Source organism: Bubalus kerabau, chromosome 17, assembly GCF_029407905.1.
Source record: "Bubalus kerabau isolate K-KA32 ecotype Philippines breed swamp buffalo chromosome 17, PCC_UOA_SB_1v2, whole genome shotgun sequence".
Taxonomy (NCBI): Eukaryota; Metazoa; Chordata; class Mammalia; order Artiodactyla; family Bovidae; genus Bubalus; species Bubalus kerabau.
In genome coordinates, this window is record NC_073640.1 from 60,549,782 (window position 1) to 60,572,596 (window position 22,815).

General features: G+C 43.5%; 2 protein-coding genes and 1 long non-coding RNA gene across 8 annotated transcripts in view; 2 read left to right on the top strand and 1 right to left on the bottom strand.

Moving 5' to 3' along the window:
• The window catches only part of LOC129631736 (zinc finger protein 501-like), a 126,156-nt gene that overhangs the window by 46,269 nt on the left and 57,072 nt on the right, over window positions 1–22,815 (top strand). The window lies entirely within an intron of this gene.
• Window positions 7,008–8,778, bottom strand: LOC129631808 (uncharacterized). Its single transcript, XR_008704175.1, has 2 exons — window positions 8,503–8,778; window positions 7,008–7,760 (listed from the first exon to the last, which is right to left on the bottom strand). It is a non-coding gene; the product is annotated as an uncharacterized LOC129631808 (long non-coding RNA).
• Window positions 8,789–22,642, top strand: LOC129631760 (putative zinc finger protein 66). 5 transcript variants are annotated; one of them, XM_055553002.1, is made up of 5 exons: window positions 8,789–9,211; window positions 9,298–9,435; window positions 12,676–12,802; window positions 14,262–14,357; window positions 22,390–22,642. In XM_055553002.1, exons 2-5 carry the CDS (start codon window positions 9,355–9,357, stop codon window positions 22,482–22,484), a joined length of 399 nt encoding a protein of 132 aa, XP_055408977.1. In that variant the 5' UTR covers window positions 8,789–9,211; window positions 9,298–9,354; the 3' UTR covers window positions 22,485–22,642. The 5 variants fall into 5 exon arrangements, with proteins under 5 accessions (XP_055408977.1, XP_055408978.1, XP_055408980.1 ...); XM_055553003.1 differs by having other exon boundaries at window positions 9,313–9,435; XM_055553005.1 differs by lacking the exon at window positions 22,390–22,642 and adding an exon at window positions 20,629–21,850 and having other exon boundaries at window positions 8,789–9,435.

The following is a 22,815-nucleotide window of genomic DNA, read 5'->3' on the forward strand; positions in this document are numbered from 1 at the left end:
CATTAGCAAATGATCCTGGGAGAGTGGAAAACCCCCACCCCCAGCTGAGCCCCACTGGGTTACAGTCTCCCTTCTCTGCAAAAAATGGAACGGCAAACTTTCCCCAGTTCTCTTTTTTAAAGTCACCGCAAGCACCATTTCTTTACTCCTGGTCAGTTTCAAAACCATTAAGTGTATTTCAGTTCCTTTCCTTTGCCTCGCATTCAGGAGGGGAGTCTTGGGAAGTTTTTACACTGCCCCCTCATTCCTTTGTTCCCCAAACTTTTTTTGGTTGCTGTCTTTCCCAATGTGCATGAAACACTAAGAATAACTGAGAGGAGAAAGATACAGTTTCTGCCCCAAAGGAGTTCAAGTTCACGGGGTAAGGGTTGGAGAAGGAACAGAAATAAGTAACCTGTTTAAAACACAGTGTGATGAGGCTCTTATCCAGATGGACATTGGGGATTAAGGGAAAAGCAGGAGTTGCCCAAGCAGAGTGAGAGGTGAGAGGGCGGTGGTTTGGCCCAGGGTGGCAGTAGGGCAGCTGGTTAGAAGTGGCCAGGCTTTGAATGTATTTTGGAAAATGGCACCAACAGGATTTTCTGACATATAGAAGAATAGTCAAGGTGGACTCTTGTAGGGGGAATTCCTAACAAGGTACTTTCACAGCCTTGAGAAATTTCATAGAAATAGCACTTGGAAGAACAGCATATTTCAAGAAACTGTGTTGATGATTTTTTTTCATAGTTTTCTTAGAATAATAGCCTGTTACAGACCCAGAAGGGAGTGTGACTGGGATCATGAAAGCATAGACCTTGCAACACTGGGTCAGCGTTAGGTAGGAACACTGCCTCCACACTTGCTGATTGCTCCTGAGACTATCCCAGAACGGAATGGCCTGGGGTAAAAGCAAGGAGATCTGGACTATGTCAGTATAGTGTCTTAGGACAGATAGATCAAAGAAAGTCTTGTAGTCTGCAATCAGGAATAAAAGCTGGACTCAGAGTGGACTCTGCACCCCCGTCCAATAGAGGCTGCAGGTCCCCTGGACCCATTGCACCAGATTTCACGTTCTGTTTTCATTCTCGTCACTCACTTCTGGACCTTTAGGGCAACAGACTCTGAGGTCTTGATTCTTGATTTCCTCCTGAACGTGATTTTATTTGATTTAGAGACATGTTTCCTAAATTTTAAGTGATTCACTTCTTCCTTTTTTGAGCGAGATGGGGGCTGCATTCCTGCGTGTACACAGTCTTGTCCGACTCTTCGTGACCGTATGAACTGTAGCCCGCCAGGCCCCTCTGTCCATGGGATTATCCCGACAAGAATACTGGAGTGGGTTGCCATTTTCTTCTCCAGGAGAGCTTCCTGACCCAGGGATCGAACCCATGTCTCCTGCATCTGCAGGCAGATTCTTTACCACTGAGCCACATGGGAAGTCCTGAGTTGAGGGTGAGCCTGTATAAACATTTAATAGTAATTTGTACAGTACCCATAGTGCCAGTTGGCCAAAGAATGTGGGGAGTTTATATAATTTCTATACTCTCGAAAGTTGGTGTGGAGAAAGAGAAACTTGAGTTTTAAATCCATCTCTGTTTTGGGGTTTCCATGATGGCTCAGATGGTAAAGAATCTGCCTCCAATGCAGGAGACCTGGGTTCAGTCCCTGGGTTGGGAAGATCCCCTGGAGAAGGGAATGGCTATCCACTCCAGTATTCTTGCCTGGAGAATCCCATGGACCCCGGAGCCTGGTGGGCTACAGTCCATGGGGTTGCAAATGAGAACAGGTTATTGATTCAGAGCTTGCTGTAGCGTGAGAGCCAGCGACCACAATTTGCATTTGGCAGACACAAAGGCAGGTGGGGCAGTGGGAGTCCTTTAGAGTGGAAAAAGTGAGGGAGTGTCAGCAGTGATGGGAGATGATTGTAATCACGAGAAAGCTGGAGTTCTGTAGTTGTATTAGGGAGCATATTTGGTTTTCTTTGGTTGGTTTTGAGCTGGACGCAGGGGCAAATAATAAGGAACCTGATATTTGTGGACCAAACTCTGACTGTTCTGGGCTGTCACGCAGCTGTGGTTTGGATTCTTGGACTAGTTGCTGGTAATTGAGGATCAGAGTCATATATATCATATGGCCGAGACTTGAGGATCGTATACGGTCTGGCTATTGTTTCTGTATATTCAGTCTCTCAGGTTGTTGGTGGGGGTGTAAACGAGACGTGTATGTGAAACTGACAGACGTACATGCTAAGTGACTTCAGTCGTGTCCAACACTTTGCGACCCCATGGACTGTAGCCCACCAGGCTCCTCTGTCCATGGGATTTTCCAGGCAGGAATACTGAAGCGGGTTGCCATTTCCTCCTCTTTCCAGACATATAGTAAACAATACATAAATACTAGTTTAAATTAAAGATTTTTAAAAATCTCATTATGGCCTAATTGGGTAATCCTTTCTTTTTTTCTCTTACTAATCCATCATTAGGAAAAGAATTTATCACCAGTGTAATATGTGAATGTGAACTTATATATCTAACAATAACAGAATGTGCATAATTAAAACTGAAAATCCTACTTCATTTTTTCCTTAATTAGTGCTCTTGAGTTTCATCTCTCAGTCATGTCTGACTCTCTGTGACCCCATGGACTGTAGCCCACCAGGCTCCTCTCTCTATGGAATTCTCCAGGGAAGAGTACTGAAGGGGGCTGCTGAAGGCAGGGCAGGGTGATCAGACAGCAGGTGGGGGTTGGTGGAGGATGAGGAAGCCCATCAGATATTGAGGGTAAGGGATTTTGATTAAACTGACTTCCCTGGCGGTCTAGTGCTTAAGAATCCACCTGCCAACGCAGGGGACACAGGTTCCATCACTGGTCCCAGAAGATTCCACATGCCAGAGGGGCAACTCAGCCTGTGTGCCATAAGTACTGAAGCCCATGCGCCTAGATCCTGTGTCCGCAACAGAGAAGTCACTGCAATGAGAAGTCGCATGCTGCAACTAGAGAAAGCCCATTTGCATCAACGAAGACCCAGTGCAGCCAAATATTAACTAATTAATGAAACTTAAAAAAAGAATTGGGATAAAGGGGACATTGATGGGGTCAAAACAAAGGTCTCAGTGCAGCACTCTGGGAGACTGGGTGGACCAGGGGGAACCCTGGATCGTCCCCAGCACTGAAGGACCTCAATCAAGTCTGCTCTATCTACCCTAGTTTGGGGGAATTTAAAAAGCCACAAGACAGATAGGACAATGAGAAATCTGACTGCAAATCACCTGAGGTGATGGTCCCATAACCTAATCAAGATAAAGATTCATTAAAGGGCCTGGGTTCCTTGGCCCCACTTCCAGCGGGGCACTCAAAGCCGTATGCACATTAGCAATAAAACGGAGAAGACATGTTTCTGGGACTCCTTAACGCAGGAGCCTCACATTCTGTGATTCTAAAACTTGTTATTCAGTCACTCAGTTGTGTCTGTCTCTTTGTGACCCCCATGAACTGCAGCATGTCAGGCTCCCCTGTCCTTCACTATCTCTCAGAGTTTGCTCAAATTCATGTCCATTGAGTCGATGATGCTATGTAATCATCTCATCCTCTGCTACCCCTTTCTCCTCCCGCCTTCAGTCTTTCCCAGCATCAGGGTCTTTTCCAATGAGTCAGCTCTTCACATCAGGTGGCCAAAATATTGGAGCTTCAGTTTCAGCATCAGTTCTTCCAATGAATATTCAGGGTTGATTTCCTTTAGGATTGGCTGATTTGATGTCCTAGAAGTCCAAGGGACTCTGAAGAGTCTTCTCCAGCACCATAATTTAAAAGCAACAATTCTTCATTGCTCAGCCTTCTTTATGGTCCAATTCTCACATCCATACATGACTAGTAGAAAAGCCATAGCTGTGTCTAGTCTGACCTTTGCCGGCAGAGTGATGTCTCTGCTTTTTAAATACATTGTCTAAGTTTGTCATAACTTTCCTTCCAAGGAGCAAGTGTCTTTTAATTTCATGGCTGCAGTCACCATCCACAGTGGTTTTGGAACCCAAGAAAATAAAATCTGTCACTGCTTCCACTTTTTCCTCTCCTATTTGCCATGAAGTGATGGGACTGAATGCCTAGTCAGCCCTAATGGGAGTTATAGTTGGGTGGGGACGCTATGGAAATGCAAGAATGATGAAATTAAGGTGAGAGTTTGGATGAAGATTGGAATGTTTGAACAAATTTCTTGGGAAGCCATTGTGTCTCCTCCTTTACCTCAGTGTATTAATAAATAGATACCCTGTATGACGGGGAACATTTCCCCTTTCTAGTATCATTAAACAGGAGACAGGTAAATCCTCCCTTCAACCAAAATTGATTGGACATAATAAATGGGAACCAATAAGACTGCCCAAACCCACACAGGTTGTTAATTTGAAAAGTACAGGGTGTCTGGTGGAAAAAAGAAGTTAGAAGCCCAGTGTCTGATTGGCCTATTTGGATTTTGGAGGACACGCACATATTCTACATCAGGGATTGTTGCTAGCCCCTGTCTATAAAATTACTGGAAAGAAGTCTCAGAATCCTTATGCAGACTGGAGTTTATGGCAAAAGCCAACGAGCTCCACAGTGGCGGCTGCTGGAATATTTTACCAGAAATCAATTGAGACCAACCCAGTGTCTGAGGACATAAAATAACCCTGGAACCTGAAATACCCATGATGTCTTTGGTAATGCTTGATTAAAATGGTAATGAGGAAGGTCATGCCCAGACATATTTCTTAATTCTGCCTCTTTCCCAGGAATTATTGCAGAATTATTGAAGAAATGGCCCAGAGAGGAAAAGCAGTTGTCTGTGGTTTCCCAATGAATCAATGTCATAGCTGACATAATCGGCACTCAAACCCTGGGCTCCTGCTCTGAAGTCGGTGCTTTTCAAAAAAAACAAGTGTGTGTGGGGGGAATAGTTTCAAGAAAGGTGAAATTGATGTGAACATTGTATCAGTGACTATCAAACAAGTTCATTTCTAAGCTCTGCAGAGGGCACAGGGGTGTGCTTGATATAGGATTGGATGTCAAGTGGGAGCTGGGTGGGGGAGGGATGGATTGGGAGTTTGGAGATTTGCAGATGCAAACTATTATAATACAGAATGGATAAACAACAAGGCCCTACTGTGTAGCACAGGGAACTATTTTCAGTATCTTGTGATAAACCATAAAGGAAAAGAATATGAAAGAGAATATATATATTTATACATATATACATGTATAATTGAATCTCTTTGCTGTACAGCAGAAACTAACATTAAATCAGCTATACATCAATTAAAGAAAAAAAGATGTGCAGAGCTAGGCTGTGCAGGGTTGGCATAGCAGCTCTACAAGGCCGTCAGGGAACTAGACTTCTTGAATTGTTCTGCTAAAGCATCCTTAAGTGAATATCAACCATGAGTGGCTTTCTTCCTTATGGTTACCTCATGGTTGCCAAATTGCTGCTCCACCTCCAGTATCACATCCATATTCTAGGAAGAAGAGGAAGGAAGTGACAGGAAAGAGGAAAGGACAGTATCAGGAAAGCAAAAACTTCCCCAAGAATCCCCAGCTCACTTCCACTAAAGCAATGTCACACGGTCCCCTCTTAACTGCAAAGGAGGCCAAAGTAGTGCTTTAGTGGGCAATATTGCATCCCTAAACAGGTTGAATTTGTTGAGTAATGAAGAGCAGGGTAGGTTACTATCTGGCATCTGCACAAAAACAAATCACTCTGTCATGAGGCAAAAATCACTTCTCCAGAAAAGAACAAATAACATCACTTGACAGGGGCTTCCGTGTGGTCCAGTGGTTAAGACTCCGCCTCCCAGTGTAGGCAGCACAGGTTCCTTCCTGGTCGGGGAACTGAGATCCCACCTGCTGCCGAGCAACTACATGCCCTGTAGCCCGCCTTCTGCAACTGAGACACAATGTAGCCAAATAAATAAATTAAAAAGGAAATCACTTGATAATTCAGGGAAGGGAGAGATTACCCACTTCTGATTGGGTAGGGCAATCAGGAAAGGCTGCGTGAAGGAAGCTGCATTGAACTCAGCTGTGAAATTGAAGAAGGATTTGAATGTGGACAGAGGAGAGTTACAAGATGAAAAGCTGGAGGCTCCAGAGCAGGGGGTGGCTCAGGCTGCAGTGATGTGAAAAAAGAGGACTTAAGGGTGTAGGGTGGGCTTCCCTGGTGGCTCAGCAGTACAGAATCCACCTGGAAGGCGGAGATTTGGGTTCCTTCCCTGGGCCAGGAAGATCCCTCGGAGGAGGAAATTGCAACCACTCCAGTATTCTTGCCTGGAGAATCCCAGGGACAGAGGAGCCTGGCGGGCTACAGTCCAAAGGATGGCAAAGAATCAGACACAATGCAGCAGCCACACAAGGGTGTAGGGCACCAAGGAATCAATGTGGGTTAAGCATCTGCGGGCCAGATTCTGGCCGGGCTGGGGAGGTAAGAGGGGGTGTGGGCAAGGGTGTAGGGTTGAGGGCGAGGATAGGAGCTCATCAGGGGGTCTGAAGAGCTTCGAGCACAGGAGCCATCTGAATATAGCTAGCACACTGGGAGTTCCAAGATTAGTCAGTGTTTCAGCATCTGTTGATCACTCTCCATGGCCTGTCTCCTCAGGTGGTGAAAATGAATCATCTGGAGGTCAGCAGTGGAGGAGAGACAGGCAAATTCTTCATTCCCCCAAGTAACCCAGATGGAAAGTCCAAGATCAAGGGCGACTCTTCAGGGGGAAATGACCCCTTTCCTCCAGTAACCCCAAAAAATTCCAATGGCAAAGTACGTGGAAATGCTAAGGACTGATTCCTCAGTATTGGAGACCTTGAAGAGCGTGACTATCCCTTATCAACCCACAATCTCACTGGATGGACCACGTGTCCGACCTGTTCTATGGAGAGTGAGGCAGTTTCATGGTGTTCTCACTCAGAAATCAGCAAGCAGTCTTTGCTTAAGATGAATGCCCAGTCCACGTCCACCGGGGTGGGGAAGAGGAAAATCTAAAAATGTTCATTGAATGGGTGGTACGTGGTCCTGAATTGAGGCAGGAACACAGTAAACCTCAGGCATTCATTGTATGCCTTTTCCAGCAATAATAGTGTGAGACGGGCTCAGGGAGTCTCTGTTTTCCAGACTAGGGAAGAGTAGAAGGGGAAGTGACTTGTCAGGAGCATCCAGACAGTGATGGAGGGAAAAATCTGACCACAGGTGGGGCTGGAAGGGCCAGAGCTGGGGACGCAAGGAAGGGAGGAGCTGAGGGTGAGAAGTCTAGCCTGGGTGGGGGTGGATGAGAGATCGTAGGCAATGCAGATCCTCAGAGGAGACTCCTTTGCTATCCGTCTGGAAAGTTGAGTGTTCCGGTTCAGGCCAGATGAGGAGAAAGGGTGAAGGGCAACTGGTCTGTGAGGCCTGACTCCTCTGGACGTCCGAACAACATTTTTTTTAATATATAATTTTGTTTATTTCTTTATCTTTGGCTGTGCTGAGTCTTTATTGCTGTGCGGGCTTTTCTCTAGTTGCAGTGAGCAGGCTTCTCACGGCGGTGGCTCCTCTGGCTGCAGAGCACAGCACCTAGGGTGCCTGGCCTTCAGTAGTTCTGGCTCATGGGCTCAGTTGTGGTTCTCGGGCTCCAGAGCACAGGCCCAGTGGTTGTGGCACATGGGCTTAGTTGCTCAGCGGCCTGGGATTTTGGTTTTGGTTCCTCAGAGTTTTCGTTCCTGCATTTCTAGAATGTCTCCTAGATTCTTCTGCTTCTTACAATAGAGTTTCAGATCCCTGCTTTCTAGGGGTAATGGGAATACGTGAGTTGAGAAAGACAGACTTCATGATGATTCATTATGATTTTTAACCTTCCTCTCCACTGAGATAATCTTCATCCTTCATACTGCTGCTGCTGCTAAGTCGCTTCAGTCGTGTCCGACTCTGTGCGACCCCATAGACAGCAGCCCACCGGGCTCCTCTGTCCCTGGGGTTGTCCAGGCAAGAACACTGGAGTGGGTTGCCATTTCCTTCTCCATATAGTGTTTGTGATATTCATACATGTTAATCAATAAAACTGAATGGTTTCTGGTGTACAGTTGATGTGTGATGAATGGTTTACCTACCACCGACATTTGCCTCTCCCATCTTATTTAAAGTTGTAGGGAAGAATATATAACAGTGAACTATTAGGTAGCACAGTGGGATGACATCTGTTACTTCCCTTAAGCCTCATATAATTTGATCATATATTTCCCACCATTTATCCATTGTACTTTTTCCCCCTCTCTGTAACTGCAGGGACATGGTGACGGTTCTAATAAGAAGGATCATACAGAGGACTGTTGAGAGCCTCCCTGACTGCTCCGTGCTGGTGCTGCCTCAGCGTCTGTCTGGGGAGCAGGCAGCCTGCAGGTCCTTGAACTCACACCAGCCAGTCCTGTGAGCACCTCCACTAAGTGACCCCCTTCCTTGAGATCAGCAGTCTTGCTGAACCCCAGGGTCTACTGCACAGGCCCCCCTTCAATGACACCCTCAGAGCTCACCAGATTCCTGCTCCTCTGGTTTGAATGGACCCATCCACTCTCAGCCTGGGGAGCCCACAGCACTTCACCCAGGGTCCCTTAGAAAGGCCTGAACCCCAAGTATTGGAGCTTTCTCTGCCTGGTTCTAGTCTGACCTCCCTCAGAAATTCCCACCCTAAACCCTCCCCTCCTGAGATGTCTCAGCTGTGCTGAGTGAGAGGGCTAAAGCTCAGGGCTCCTGAATGTGGGTCTTGGGGGAGAAGCATCAGAACAGAGAACTTGCTAAAGGCATATTTAATGACCTCACCTCAGACCTGCAGATTCATAACTTCTTACAGTGGGGACCTGACCTCGAGGGGTTCATATTCACTGAAATTCATTGGCCAAGTGACTTCCATCTGTTTCCCATCAGGGTCACATGACCAGTGTTAGGCAAGGACCTCCTGGTGCCCTCCCCACAGAGTTCTCTCTTGGTCCTGTGGGAGCATCAGTGTGGTGTGTAGGAAGAGCTCCAGGGGACTCTAAGTGGAAGCCCAGGTTAAGAACGTGGCTCCTGGTCTACCTGTGAGAGCTGAGGCCGGGCTTCAGTCCAAGGAGAGGCCGCAGGGTTGGTCTAGCTGGATTTGGACCGTGGAAGTCAGTCAGCTCACGTGGTCTGTGTGAGCAGAGGGTTAGGAGCTCTCTGTGGGGAGAGAACAATCAAGAAATAAGTCCACAGGCTGGTCTCCAGGTAGGAAGTGATTGTTCCTGAATCTCTCCTGAGACAGGACAGGGGAGGTGGGTCTTTTCAGCTTTTCAAGGGCTTTCTGTCTGTAGGTGAAGTGGTTGCAGGTTAAAGAGCTGTGCGGATGCCTTTGAAGATATTTTCTCAAGATGCAGAGGTGTGTTTGCTACATAACATCCTCAGAGAAGACGCAGCAGGAGGAAGAAGAGGAGGAAATGGTAGCTTCTCAGGTACATGTCCTGTTCCGGGCCTGGGGCTGTGTCTGCTTTTCCTCCTGAACTGCCTGGACTGAGAATCTGCAAACCTTTAGTTCTCTGCTTCTAATTTTTCTGCCTGGGGTATTTGTTATCAACTTCTTATTTTTTCCTTTTCTTCTTATTGTGAAGACCGGCTCTCTAGACCACCTCTCCCTTGTGTCCCAGAGCCTGTTCTCCGTTGTCTGTATCCTGGCTTTCTATAGAACATGATGAATTTTCAAAGTGAATTAGTGACTTTCAGCTGGTGAATATATTCCCTTTGTGAGAGATCAACACGGAGAGGCACTGGTATCCAAGATTCCCACTGGGATGTGGTTCGGTGTTGGGATCTTAGGGAAGTAGGGGAAATGCCGTCATGAGTTTACACGTGGATACAATTCAGCTCTTGAGGAGTTAAAAAATGCCCTTATATATTAAATCAACTCAGTGATCCAGAATTTTTCAGAAAATGCTCAGAAATAAAAAGAAAACTAGGAGATACTGTCCTCTGTAATGCTAAGACTTACTAGTTAAACAGATTGTTAGGTTACAAAACAGAGGAAGTATATATAAAATGAATTTTGCATAAAACTGATATCTTTTTATGTTAGGTTCAACTTATAATTTCCTTATTTTTTCCTAAATGCCTAGGCTCTGATAGTGCATCTTCCGTGTGATCAATTTACACCATGACAGATCTGGCTCTGGTGATTTCTCTGAGGTTATCAGGCTATGAAGTTCATTTTTTCCCCTCTGTATTTAAACAAGGCTGTGGAAAAATGGAGCGAGGAACATGTGAAAACCCTCACAGTTAATGGAGAAACTCCGCATCTTCTTGGTTTCTCTTTGCTTTGGAAAATGAACACTCACTGTGTTGATGATAGACACTGGGTTTTGGGAGTGGGGTTTTCATCACTCAAGCCCAGGTGTGGTGTTTCCAGTACACTCCATGCTCATATCACTGACATAGTCTTCTTACTCACTTTTTTTTTTTTTTTTCAAAATATTTGCAACAATCATATTGGTGCTAATCTGTTTTCACCTATGTTGAATTTCTAAGATACAGCTCAACAAAATGATACAGTTTTTCAAGAAATCAAAGTTTCAGAACCAAGAGTTCTAATTTATCTTATACTGTTGTATATGTTTGTACCCTAGTGTATTTAAAATAAACAAAGAATATCATCCACAAGTAGATGTATATATTTTAACCCATTAAAAATCATCTCAATTTTATTGACATGAATCAGTTCAGTTCAGTTGCTCAGTCGTGTCTGACTCTTTGCAACCCCATGAACCACAGCATGCCAGGCCTCCCTGTCCATCACCAACTCCTGGAGTTTACCCAAACTCATGTTCAATGAGTTGGTGATGCCATCCAACCATCTCATCCTCTGTCGTCCCCTTCTCCTCCTGCTTCCAGGAGGAGAATCTTTCCCAACATCAGGGTCTTTTCAAACAATTCAGCTTTTCGCATCAGATGGCCAAAATATTGGAGTTTCAGCTTCAACATCAGTCCTTCCAATGAACACCCAGGACTGATTTCCTTTAGGATAGACTGGTTGGATCTCCTTACAGTCCAAGGGACTCTCAAGAGTCTTCTCCAACACCATAGTTCAAAAGCATCAATTCTTCTGTGTTCAGCTTTCTTTATAGTCCAACTCTCACATCCATACATGGCTACTGGAAAAACCATAGCCTTGACTAGATGGACCTTTGTGGACAAAGTAATGTCTCTGCTTTTTAATATGCTGTCTAGGTTGGTCATAACTTTCCTTCCAAGGAGTAAGCATCTTTAAATTTCATGGCTGCAATCACTATCTGCAGTGATTTTGGAGCCCCAAAAAATAAAGTTAGCCACTGTTTCCCCATCTATTTGCCATGAAGTGATAGGACCGGATGCCGTGATCTTAGTTTTCTGAATGTTGGCTTTTCTTTAATACTCTGAATAAGTATATAGTCTCATTTTAATATATGTCTGTATGCATGAAAATGTTAAATTTTTTTTCTTGTTTTGGTATTCTCCCCAGTTATATAAAGTTCTTTTAAAAAAATACACGTATTTATGTGTTCGGCTGAATTGTGTCTTGGTTGTAGCCTGCAGAATCTTGGAGCTATGTGGGAGACTGTTGCAACACGGAAGCTTTAGCTGTGGCATGTGGGATCTAGTACTCTAGCAAGGGACTGCACCCAGCCCCCTGACTTGGGAACTTGGACTACCAGGGAAGACCGTATAAAAACTTGTATAAACTTTCTTTAGTGTTGTCTCTGTGTATTTGTGTTTTACTAGTTAAATTTTAGTTCACATAAACTGAAGCAAAATTCAAAATCTGTCATTTAATGAATGTTTGACAAAATATTTGCAAAAAGGTGGGACAACAATGTTGTTGATTTTATATTATTTATTTAGTGCATTCAAGACTCTGTAAAAACTGTTAGAAAGACATATAGTATATACTAAATAGTTCAAAGGATTATTGCTGCTATGGGTACTATTCTATCAGACCCATCAATTTTGTAAAACACTTAAAATTCAAAGTTAAGTATAAATTCTAACCTTACTAGTCTACCTCTTTGCTATTCAGAATGGTCATTTATGTATCAGAATTTTCAACATTGCTAGTTAAAATAAGCTTGTTAAAAATGGGGCACATTGGCCCCACTCCAGAAGTCTTAGATCAGAGCATGCTTTTTAAAAATATTGCCTGTTTCCTTGATAAGGGCCTTTCCTGGTGGCTCAGATGGTGAAGAGTCTGCCTGCAATGTGGGAGACCTGGGTCCGATCCCTGGGTGGGGAAGATTCCCCTGGAGAAGGAAATGGCAACTCACTCCAGTATTCTTGCCTGAAAAATCCCATGGACACAGAAGCCTGGCATGCTACAGTCCATGGGGTCAGAAAGAATCAGACATGACTGAGTGACTAACATACTTTCCTTGATAGACAGTTTATCCTGTGTCACACGAGTACAACTCGCAAAAATAGATCAGTGTTGGTGTGATTGTTTTATAATTTCTCTTCCAGATCAGAATAGTTTCTATAGTGGTCTGTGGATCATATCTCATTCTCCTTTCCTGGGTTAGAAATACAGTGGAAAATATGGCTGTATAAAAATTATATTCTTGTGTAACACCAGACATTCTCCTAAATCAAAACCATTTCTCTTGCTGGTTTCATCTTGGGTCACATTAGGAAGTCTTCCCATGTCCACATGGCTCATGTCCTTTGTATTTCAGGGACGGCTGACGTTCCAGGATGTGGCCATAGACTTCACTCAAGAGGAGTGGGAGTGCCTGGACCTCGGTCAGCGGGAATTGTACAGGGACGTGATGTTAGAGAACTACGGGAACCTGGCCTCCTTGGGTGAGGATAACTGCCTTCCAGAATCCCTTAAGTACATTCAGGGTTTTGGTTCGTTCATTCTAGAATGTCTCCTGGAATTTTCTGCTTTGTCCAGTAGAGGTTCAGATCCCTACTTTCTAGGGGGAAAAGGGTATTTGTGACATTTGAAAGAAAGACTTCATTATGGGTCATTATAATTCTAGCCTTCTTCTTCCTTGCTGTAATCTGCCTCCTTGCTGTTCAGTCACTAAATCATGTCCAGCTCTTTGCGATCCTGTGGAATGCAGCAAACCAGGTTTCCCTATCCTTCCTTAACTCCCAGAGTTTGCTCAAATTCATATCCATTAAGTCAATGCTATTCAATCATCTCATCCTCTGACGCCCCCTTCTCCTGCGCTCAGTCTTTCCCAGCATCAGGGTCTTTTCCAATGAGTCGGCTCTTCACATCAGGTGGCCAAATTATTGGAGCTTCAGCATCAGTCCTTCCAACGAATATTCAGGGTTGACTTCTTTAGGATTGACTGGTGTGATCTCCTTGCTGACCAAGGGACTCTCAAGAGCCTTCTCCAGCACCACAGTTCAAAGGCATCAATTCTTTGGTGCTCAGCTTTCTCTATGTTCCAAATATCACATCCATACGTGACTACTGGAAAAACCATAGCTTTGACTAGATAGACCTTTGTTGCCAAAGTGATGTCTCTGCTTTTTAATATGCTGTCTAGGTTTGTCATAGCTTTTCTTCCAAGGGGCAAACATCTTTTAATTTCATGGCTGCAGTCGCAATCTGCAGTGATTTTGGAGCCCCCCAAAATAAAGTCTGTCACTGTTTCCCCATCTACTTGCTATGAAATGATGGAACCGGATGCCATGATCTTAGTTTTCTGAATGTTGAGTTAAACTAACTTTTTCACTCTCCTCTTTCACTTTCATCAAAAGGCTCTTTAGTTTTTCTTTGCTTTCTGCCACAGGGGTGGTGTCATCTGCATATCTGAGGTATTGATATTTCTCCCGGCAATCTTGATTCCAGCTTATGCTTCATCCAGCCCAGCATTTCTCATGATGTACTCTGCATATAAGTTAAATAAGCAGGGTGACAATTTACAGCCTTGATATACTCCTTTCCCAATCTAGAACCTGTCAGTTGTTCCATGTACGATTCTAACTATTGCTTCTTGACCTGCATATCCTTCATTCTAGGTTAGTGGTAATTCTGTAAGTTCTGTGGTATAAAATAGTGCCACTCTCCTCTTAAAACCGGATTTCTACTACTAGCTTTTGCCTTAGTAGTACTCGAGCATAATATGAGAACCTGATTTTGATGCAATTGTCTTTTAAAGGTGCTTCCAATAAACTATTTGGTAAAATCATTTATTAAGGCTATTTTAACTTTCTTCCTTGACTTCTCTCTCACCTGAACACATATTGGATTGGAAATTGATGAATATCTGGGAAAACACATATTCCTTTTTCTGATGAACAGGTCTTGTGATCTCTAAGCCAGACCTGGTCACATTTCTGGAGCAAATGAAGGATCCCTGGGATATATGGAGAATGGAGACGCCAGCCGTACACCCAGGTATGTGTCTATGGATGGAGCAGATAACTCAGGTGAGAGGGACAAGCATCGTGGAGGAAGTCCTACTTTGTCGTGTGGTTTGAAAAGATCTGCTGTGGAAATGATTTTGGATTAGCCTGGGTTTATTTCTGTCACTGTCATAGAGGGTCATCTCCTGACCCATTCCTGATTCTTTTTATCATTTATGTATTTTTCTCCTGTGGTTAATTTTCACATTCACAGTGAGAACCAAAATACTTGTCTGGCCTGGGATAACCTGAATGACCTGATAGCTCTTCCATTTTGGGGAGGTTTTAGAAAATCTGTGCACATTTCTGAGTAACTGTATTAAGCCCTTTTAAAAGTTCTGATTCTGTCCCTAGTCAGAAGTGTGTGGGTGGAGTTGTGAACAAATTGCCACACTTCTAGGAGTACTGGGGACAAATAGTGCTTGTTTTCTACCCTATAATTTCCAACCCACTAGAAACTACACATATGACCTTATAAACTTCATACTCAAATTCTTTCTTCACTGCATAAGACATTTTGCTAAAATGAGAAAATGCAAACCTGAATTTTACTTTAAAGTTTCTCTTTTTATAATATGAACTAACATTAAATGTGTTAAGTATATTTACCCCAATTCCTTAATGCTAAAATACTTGAATATATTTATTTAACTCATAGAGTTTTTAAATAAATTATTGGCATGAGGATTTAAGACATTTCCCACAGTGCTTTTTTCTGATTGTTCTTCACTATTAAGCTTATAGATTATATAAAGGAATCTTTCAAAAGAAATTTTTCTGTTCCAATAATGCCATTTTACAAAGTTATGTTAGTTTGCTGTACAGAAAGAATAAGTGATACATATACACATTTCCCTCCTTGATTAGATTTCCTTCCCGTTTAGGTGACCACTGAGCATTGAGTAGCATTCCCTATGTTCTCACCATATTTTTCAAGTCTCACTTCTTATTTTATTTCTTAAGATCTCTTACCTTATTAAATCTATCTTGTTTGTTATGAAACATCCCAGAACTTTATTGTTTATGCCATCTATTTCTGATTAGTTCTAGGTCAATATCATTTATGATTTTAGATTCTATTAGAGCATGCTCAGATAACAACAGGAGTGGTAGGAAGTGGGTTAAATAATTAGTAGGCATTAGTATTCGTGGAGAAGGAAATGGCAAGCCACTCCAGTGTTCTTGCCTGGAGAATCCCAGGGATGGGGGAGCCTGGTGGGCTGTCGTCTCTGGGGTCGCACAGAGTCAGACATGACTAAGCGACTTAGCAGCAGCAGCAGCAGCAGCATTTGTGAAAATGTTTTGTTTGTAAATTTGATTACTTAAAGGTAAAATTAATCATTACATTGCCCAACTGCTCTTCATTTAGCTGTTCCTGTAGGTTTCTATCTTGACTTCTCCTCTACACCATACTCCTTTGTCATCTCATTTTGTCCAGTGTTCTGTGTTTGTGCTCTCTGTTCTGCAGGCTGCAGATCCTAGTTCCTCTTGCTCTGGTGTCTGCCCCTTGGTGGGTGAGGTGGTCCAGAGACTTGTGCCCTTATCCCCTTGATAGGGACTTGATTGTTATTATTGTGACCAGAGCCTGTCTGAATATTGAGGGGAGCTTCGTCTTTCCTCTGTGGCTGTCACTGCCCTGTCAGGGGTGGGGTCTGCTCCCTGATTAGTGGAGTAGAGTCCCCAGATCTGTTTCTTAGCTGTGCTTCTGATCTATGGTGCTTCTGACCCAGTGGGACTGGAGCACACCCACTAGGAGAGAAGCCACTGAGGATTGCTCCTCGGGGGATGTTCACCCCGGAGCGTGCTCTGTGGGTCATCTTCCATGTGTTGTGCGAGCTCTCATGTGACCCTGTGTTGGCATTGATCTTGGCCCCACCTGAACAATGGGCATGATGGCACTTGACTCTGGTGTCTCTCAGATGTTGTTTTCACCAGGGCACCAGCATAGATCCACTGTAGTCTCATGTCCCAGGTGTACATCCATTGTGGAGCTGGACCCCCTGCAGTGCTATGGGGGCAATTTAGACTGCGACCTGGCCCAACCGCCTCATGTGCATGCCTACAAAGTCTACAGTTGCTAAAGCCAGACTGGTCTTGACTGCCAGAGCCTCGTTTCCATCCAGATGTTCTGTCGGGGCTGAGTTTACAAAGCCAGTTGTGGGGTGTAACACCATGGTTTGTACAGCTGCAAGGAGAGATCTCAGCTTTTCTTTCTTAGTGGTTTGTACAGCTGCAAGGAGAGATCTCAGCTTTTCTTTCTTAGTGGTTTATACAGCTGCAAGGAGAGATCTCAGCTTTTCTTTCTTAGTGGTTTATACAGCTGCAAGGAGAGATCTCAGCTTTTCTTTCTTAGTGGTAGGGCCTGGAGGCTCAGCTGTGGTTTCAGTGCCACCTGTACATTGGGACCACCCACAGGCGTGTGCTCTGAAGGTGCCCCTGGAGCCCACTGGGGAGGGGGCTGCGGAGCAGGAAGCAGCTGTGGGGGTCATGAGATCACCCACCTAGGTGGGAGCCATTCCTAGTATCTGGAGAGGCAGGGACAGGCACAGGGGCAGAGAGGCTGCAATGGGGTTCTTCCCTTTGGGCATCACTCAACAACGCTGCTCTGCTTCTCGGGTGGTTCGGGCTTCCTCCACAAGCATCCCGTTTGCAGAGCTCCTCCCTCCCTCCTGTCCCCTCAGGATGTCTCCTCACAGCCCACCGCAGTCCTCTGCCTGGGTCTGCTCTCCAAGCCCCACGTTCCAGCACCCAGCCCTTGTGTGCAGCGGTGGACTCCCTCTCAGGCTGCATGGGCAGGGCTGGGGTCAGCAGCCTGTGTACAGGTCTCACTCTGTCCTGCACACTGGTTGCAGCGTTCTCTTCCCACAGAGAATGAGTCTCTCCTTCTGTCCCAACTGGGCTCCCCTCAGTGAGGGGCTTCCCTGGATGTGGAGACCTCTCCTCTCTTCAGTCCCCCCATGGTTTTGCGGGTCCCATCCCGCTTCTTTTCCTCCCTCATTCTTTTGTCCTACCTGGCTCAGCAGGAATCTTTCTTGTCCTTTCAGGTGTCCACGTTCCTCTGCCCGTGTTCCGCAGGGCTCTGTGAGAATTTTTCCGCTTCAAGATGTATTCTTGATGCTTTTGTGGAGAGAGATGAACTCCACGTCTTCCAAATCCTCTGCCATCTTGACTTCTTCTATCTCAGTTTTAGGCTTAATCTAGCCAGTGTATGCCAATTTTATGTAAATTGTAAAACATATTCCCCGAGAATAGTAAGTAGAATAACTTATTATTTGGTATCCTTCAGCTGTATCTTCTCACGACACCCAGGGTTTGAGGACCCAAAAGCCAGGCTTAGAAGATTTATTCCCAACAGCAAAGCTAAGAATATATGAAAGATTTCACCTTGCAAATTTACATTTAACCAAAGACTGGGAATATATGAGGGCATATAAAGAACAGAGAGCATGTTATGATGGACAAAAGCAAATTGGTACAGTTTCCCATAATGTAAACATTACTGCCAAAAGAAATCAAGGATGTGAATCAAATAGGGAAAAACCAATCTCAGATGACCAATTTCAGTCATCAACACCCACAGATAAGTGTATATTTGTCAGCAAAGACCCACATCATCTCTTGAAACATACACGTTCTCTGAACAGAAATGTGGAAAATCTGGAAAGTCATCTAGTCTCTACTGCAAATACTCATTCAAACAACTCTGAGCATAGGTATCTATTAAACATACATTCAAACATGTCTGGAAACCAGAAACTTAAAAATGAGGGGGTAAATTCCCAATATAATCATTTTGAGGGATCCTTTAACGAGGGTTTATTGTTCTTCAACCAACAACTATTTTCTCCTTGTTCCAAAATCTGTAATGTTGATAATAATGGGAGAGACCTTATTCAACCATCATTGTTCAATACATATGGAGGTATAATTAGTGTGGAACAACTTTACAAGCGTAACAAAATGAGTAATGCCTTAAGCAGGAGCTCTACCCCCAATAATTACAAGAGTATACATGATGGAATGAGAAGCTCTTCATGCAGTGAAACTGGGCGTAATGTTGACCAAGACTCATATCTCATGTCTCATGAAACAACAGGGACATCAATTTTCAGACAATTCTAAACATAATAAGTATAAGAATACATTTTATCAAAGCTCAAATCTTACTATTAATACTTATAAGAGTATTGATATTGGAGAGAAGACTTATAATTGTTATGATTATGCTAAAGTTTTTAACCAGTCTTCAAAAGTTATTCAACAGCAGAATATTCAGACTAAGCAGAAACATTACAAGTGTAATACATGTGGGAAAGTCTTTAGTAACTCACCAAATCTAAGTAGACATAGGAAAATTCATACAGGAAGGAAACATTTCAAATGTACAGCATGTGGCAAAGCCTTTAATCAGAGTTCATATTTAACTGAACATCAGCGAATCCATGCTGGGGAGAAACCATACAAATGTACAGAATGTGGCAAAGCCTTTATCTGTTGTTCACGTGTTACTCAACATCAGCAAATTCATACTGGGGAGAGACCTTATAAATGTACAGAATGTGGCAAAGCCTTTAACTGGCATATGAGTCTTACTGTACATCAGCGAACTCATACTGGGGAGAAACCATACAAATGTAAAGAATGTGGCAAAGCCTTTATCTGTTGTTCACATCTTACTCGACATCAACGAATCCATACTGGGGAGAGACCTTATAAATGTACAGAATGTGGCAAAGCCTTTACCTGGCGTATGAGTCTTACTGTACATCAGCGAACTCATACTGGGGAGAAACCATACAAATGTAAAGAATGTGGCAAAGCCTTTATCCATTGTTCACATCTTACTCGACATCAACGAATCCATACTGGGGAGACCTTATAAATGTACAGACTGTGGCAAAGCCCTTTCCCGGAGTTCAGGTCTTTCTCAACATCAGAGGATTCACACTGCAGGGAGGTGTTAGAAATGTAAGGAACGAGGCAGAGGATTTCATCACAGCCATCACGCCACTCACCGTCAGAGAATACATGCTGCAGAGAAACCCTAGAAATGAATCAGTGATAAAGAAAGGTTGGTCCTAAACATACAATTTTGAAAAAACGAGTGTTTACTTTGGAAAGATACATGAATGAAATACAAAAATGTAGACAAGTGTTTAATCAAACAGCAAAAGTAAATCAATGCCAGAGAATTCATACTAGAAAGCATTTCATTAGTACCACTTTTGTTGAATTACTCTAAACAGAAACTCTGTAGCAAGTATTCCATAATTAAAACACGTACAAAATTGATATGTTAATACGGATCACAAGATGAAGGGGTGGGTATTTGCAGAGGTATAATTATTATTCATGTATCCTTATTTATATTAACGTGATTTGAGATCATTAAGGAACCAAAACGAATGTAATTCAACTCTCAAGTTACTATGCTGTGATTTGTTTCTACTGTATATATGAACTTCTGTTTCTGACGGTTGTTGCCTCAATTGTAAGAGAAGCCCTTCTATATTAGGTGGGAATCATTTATATTTATTCTCCAATTTATAAGACTAAGAACACAGTAATGGTATATGCACACCAAACCTCTAAATGGAGGTATTTGTCACTGATGTCAAACATCTGTGTTGCCACCATGATGTAAGTGTTCAGGGAATAATTCAAAGTAAGACGGAAGTTTGCTCTAAGTTTTCAGTAATTATGTCACTTGCTTTTTAAGCATAAAACAAGGGTTGTTCTTTCAAATCTAAGGTATTTTTATAACATCAACATAGAGAAATCATGCATATTACCTGGCAGGCTTGAAGCAAGGACACCTTCTCTTCTACCTGATGTAAGTATAGAAAACTCTTTCTGGAAAAGTCATATTAATATAATAAATGTCCATCCCTGTTTACTAAATTAGCCTCCATTTTGTAAACCATATAAATCACATTCACAGATCATTTTATCAGAGAAACAGGAAAGTTTTTAGAAGCTTGTAATCTGTATTTTAATCAAGGATCAAACAACAGTTGTAAAAGGTTTTATTCCATCTGTGTAAAATTAATGTATGTTAATTAATAAAAGTGAATGGTTTTTTAGTGTTACAGTTGATGTGGAATGAATGAAGGGTGAACGCACCACCAGCATTAACCTGTCCCACCTATTTAAGGTTGCAGGAAAGATAACGTTACAATAAACTGTCTGTAGCACAGGGGGATGGCATCTGTAGAAATTAGTTCCCACCATTTCTATGTTGTATCTCCTCTCCCATTTTGAAGCTACTTGGACACTGTGACGGTTCTAATAAGAAGGATCATACAGAGGACTGTTGAGAGCCTCCCTGACTGCTCCGTGCTGGTGCTGCCTCAGCGTCTGCCTGGGGAGCAGGCAGCCTGCTGGTCCTTGAGCTCACACCAGCCAGTCCTGTGAGCACCTGCACTACGTGACCCCCTTCCTTGAGACCAGCAGTCTTGCTGAACCCCAGGGTCTACTGCACAGGCCCCCCTTCAATGACACCCTCAGAGCTCACCAGAATCCTGCTCCTCTGGTTTGAATGGACCCATCCACGCTCAGCCTGGGGAGCCCACAGCACTTCACCCAGGGTCCCTTAGAAAGGCCTGAACCCCAAGTACTGGAGCTTTCTCTGCCTGGTTCTAGCCTTGACCTTCCTCAGGGGCCCTCAAGGCTTCCTGTGAATTCTCTCAGGACCTAGAGTCATAAACTCACCTGCTTCAATTGTCCTTTGTTCTTCTGTTAGCTAAAGCTTTTCAAGGGCTCATTTAAGCAAATGTAAATTTAACAAAGTCACAAAAAGAATAATTAAAAGCCATGATGGTAAAGTTCTGAACCAAGATTTATAAAATCTTACCCTGGATAATTCTTAGCACGTTTCTTGTCTAGGCTTAAAGGAACTGTTTTCTCATGGCCTTGGCATACTTTGAATGCAATATATAAATATCTGAAGATATATACATAATATAATTTATATAACACACATTGAATACAATATATAAATATCTGAAGGTATACATGTTAAGCAGTGAGAAAACCAAGAAGGAATATGTGAGTGTATGTGTATTCGTACACATTTAACTTAGAGAATTTAGAAATGCTAGATCCAAACTGGTCATTTTAGAATTGCAGATGATTTACTAAAAACTGCAAAACTTGTCAGTTTGTCAATTAATCTGTTTTGTCTACTTTTCATGGAATTCATTTCCTTGAATGTCACGACGTTACGTTTTTTAAGGAACTTCCACACTGTCCTCCCGCGTAACCGCACCAGTTTACATTCCCTCCAGCCATGTAGGAGGTTCCCTGATCTCCAGGCCTCTTCAGCGTTTATTATTAGTGGGCTCTTTGCTAATTGTTATTCTGACTGGCATGAGGTGATGCATCACTGTAGCTTTGTTTGCATTTCCTATTCTTTTGCGCTGGTGAGAATCTTTCATTTGCCTCTTGCCTCTAAAAGAGCAAGCTGCCCCACCCAGGCTCAGCAGTTGTGGCAGTTGCCCCAAAGCATGTGGAGAATTCCTGGACCAGGGATCCAGCCCATGGCCCCTGCACTGTCAGATGGACTCTCCACCACTGGGTGGCCAGTCTGTTTAGCCTTTTTTCCTTTTGAGATGCATATATATTTTTCATTGGCATATAATTGCTTTACAATGTTGTGTTAGTGTCTGCTGTACGACATCATCAAGCAGCCATAAGTATACATAAATCTGCTCCCTCTTGAACCTCCCTCCCGTGATCTCCATTTCACCCCTCTGGTCAGCACAGAGCACCAAGCTGAGCTCCCTGTGCTATACAGCAGCTTCCCACTAGCTAACCTGTTTTAACCATCAGTTCAGTTCAGTTCATTTGTTCAGTCATGTCCAAGCCTTTGCGACCCCATGGACTGCAGCACGCCAGGCCTCCCTGTCCATCACCAACTCGCAGAGTTTACTCAAACTCATGTCCATTGGGTCGGTGATGCCATCCAACCATCTCATCCTCTATTGTCCCCTTCTCCTCCCCACTTCAATCATTCCCACCATCAGGGGCTTTTCAAATGAGTCAGCTCTTCGCATCAGGTGGCCGAAGTACTGGAGTTTCAGCTTCAGCATCAGTCCTTCCAATGAACACCCAGGACTGATCTCCCTTAGGATGGACCGGCTGGATCTCCGTGCAGTCCAAGGGCCTCGCAAAAGTCTTCTCCAGCATTTCGGCCAAGGTGGTGTGTGTGTGTGTCAGTGGGGCCCTTCTTCTTCTCCTGCCGTGTCCACACATCTGTTCTCTATATTTGTGCAAATATTGTCTTAACAGATATTTATGGAATCTAAAAAAATGGTGTTGATGAATTTATTTACTGAGCAGGAATATAGGCGCAGAGGTAGTTCTTAAGCTTTTGGATGTTAAGCTTTCAAGGCATAAAATACATGGACAATCATTCCATGCATTTTACTAAGTGAAAGAAGCCCATTCGA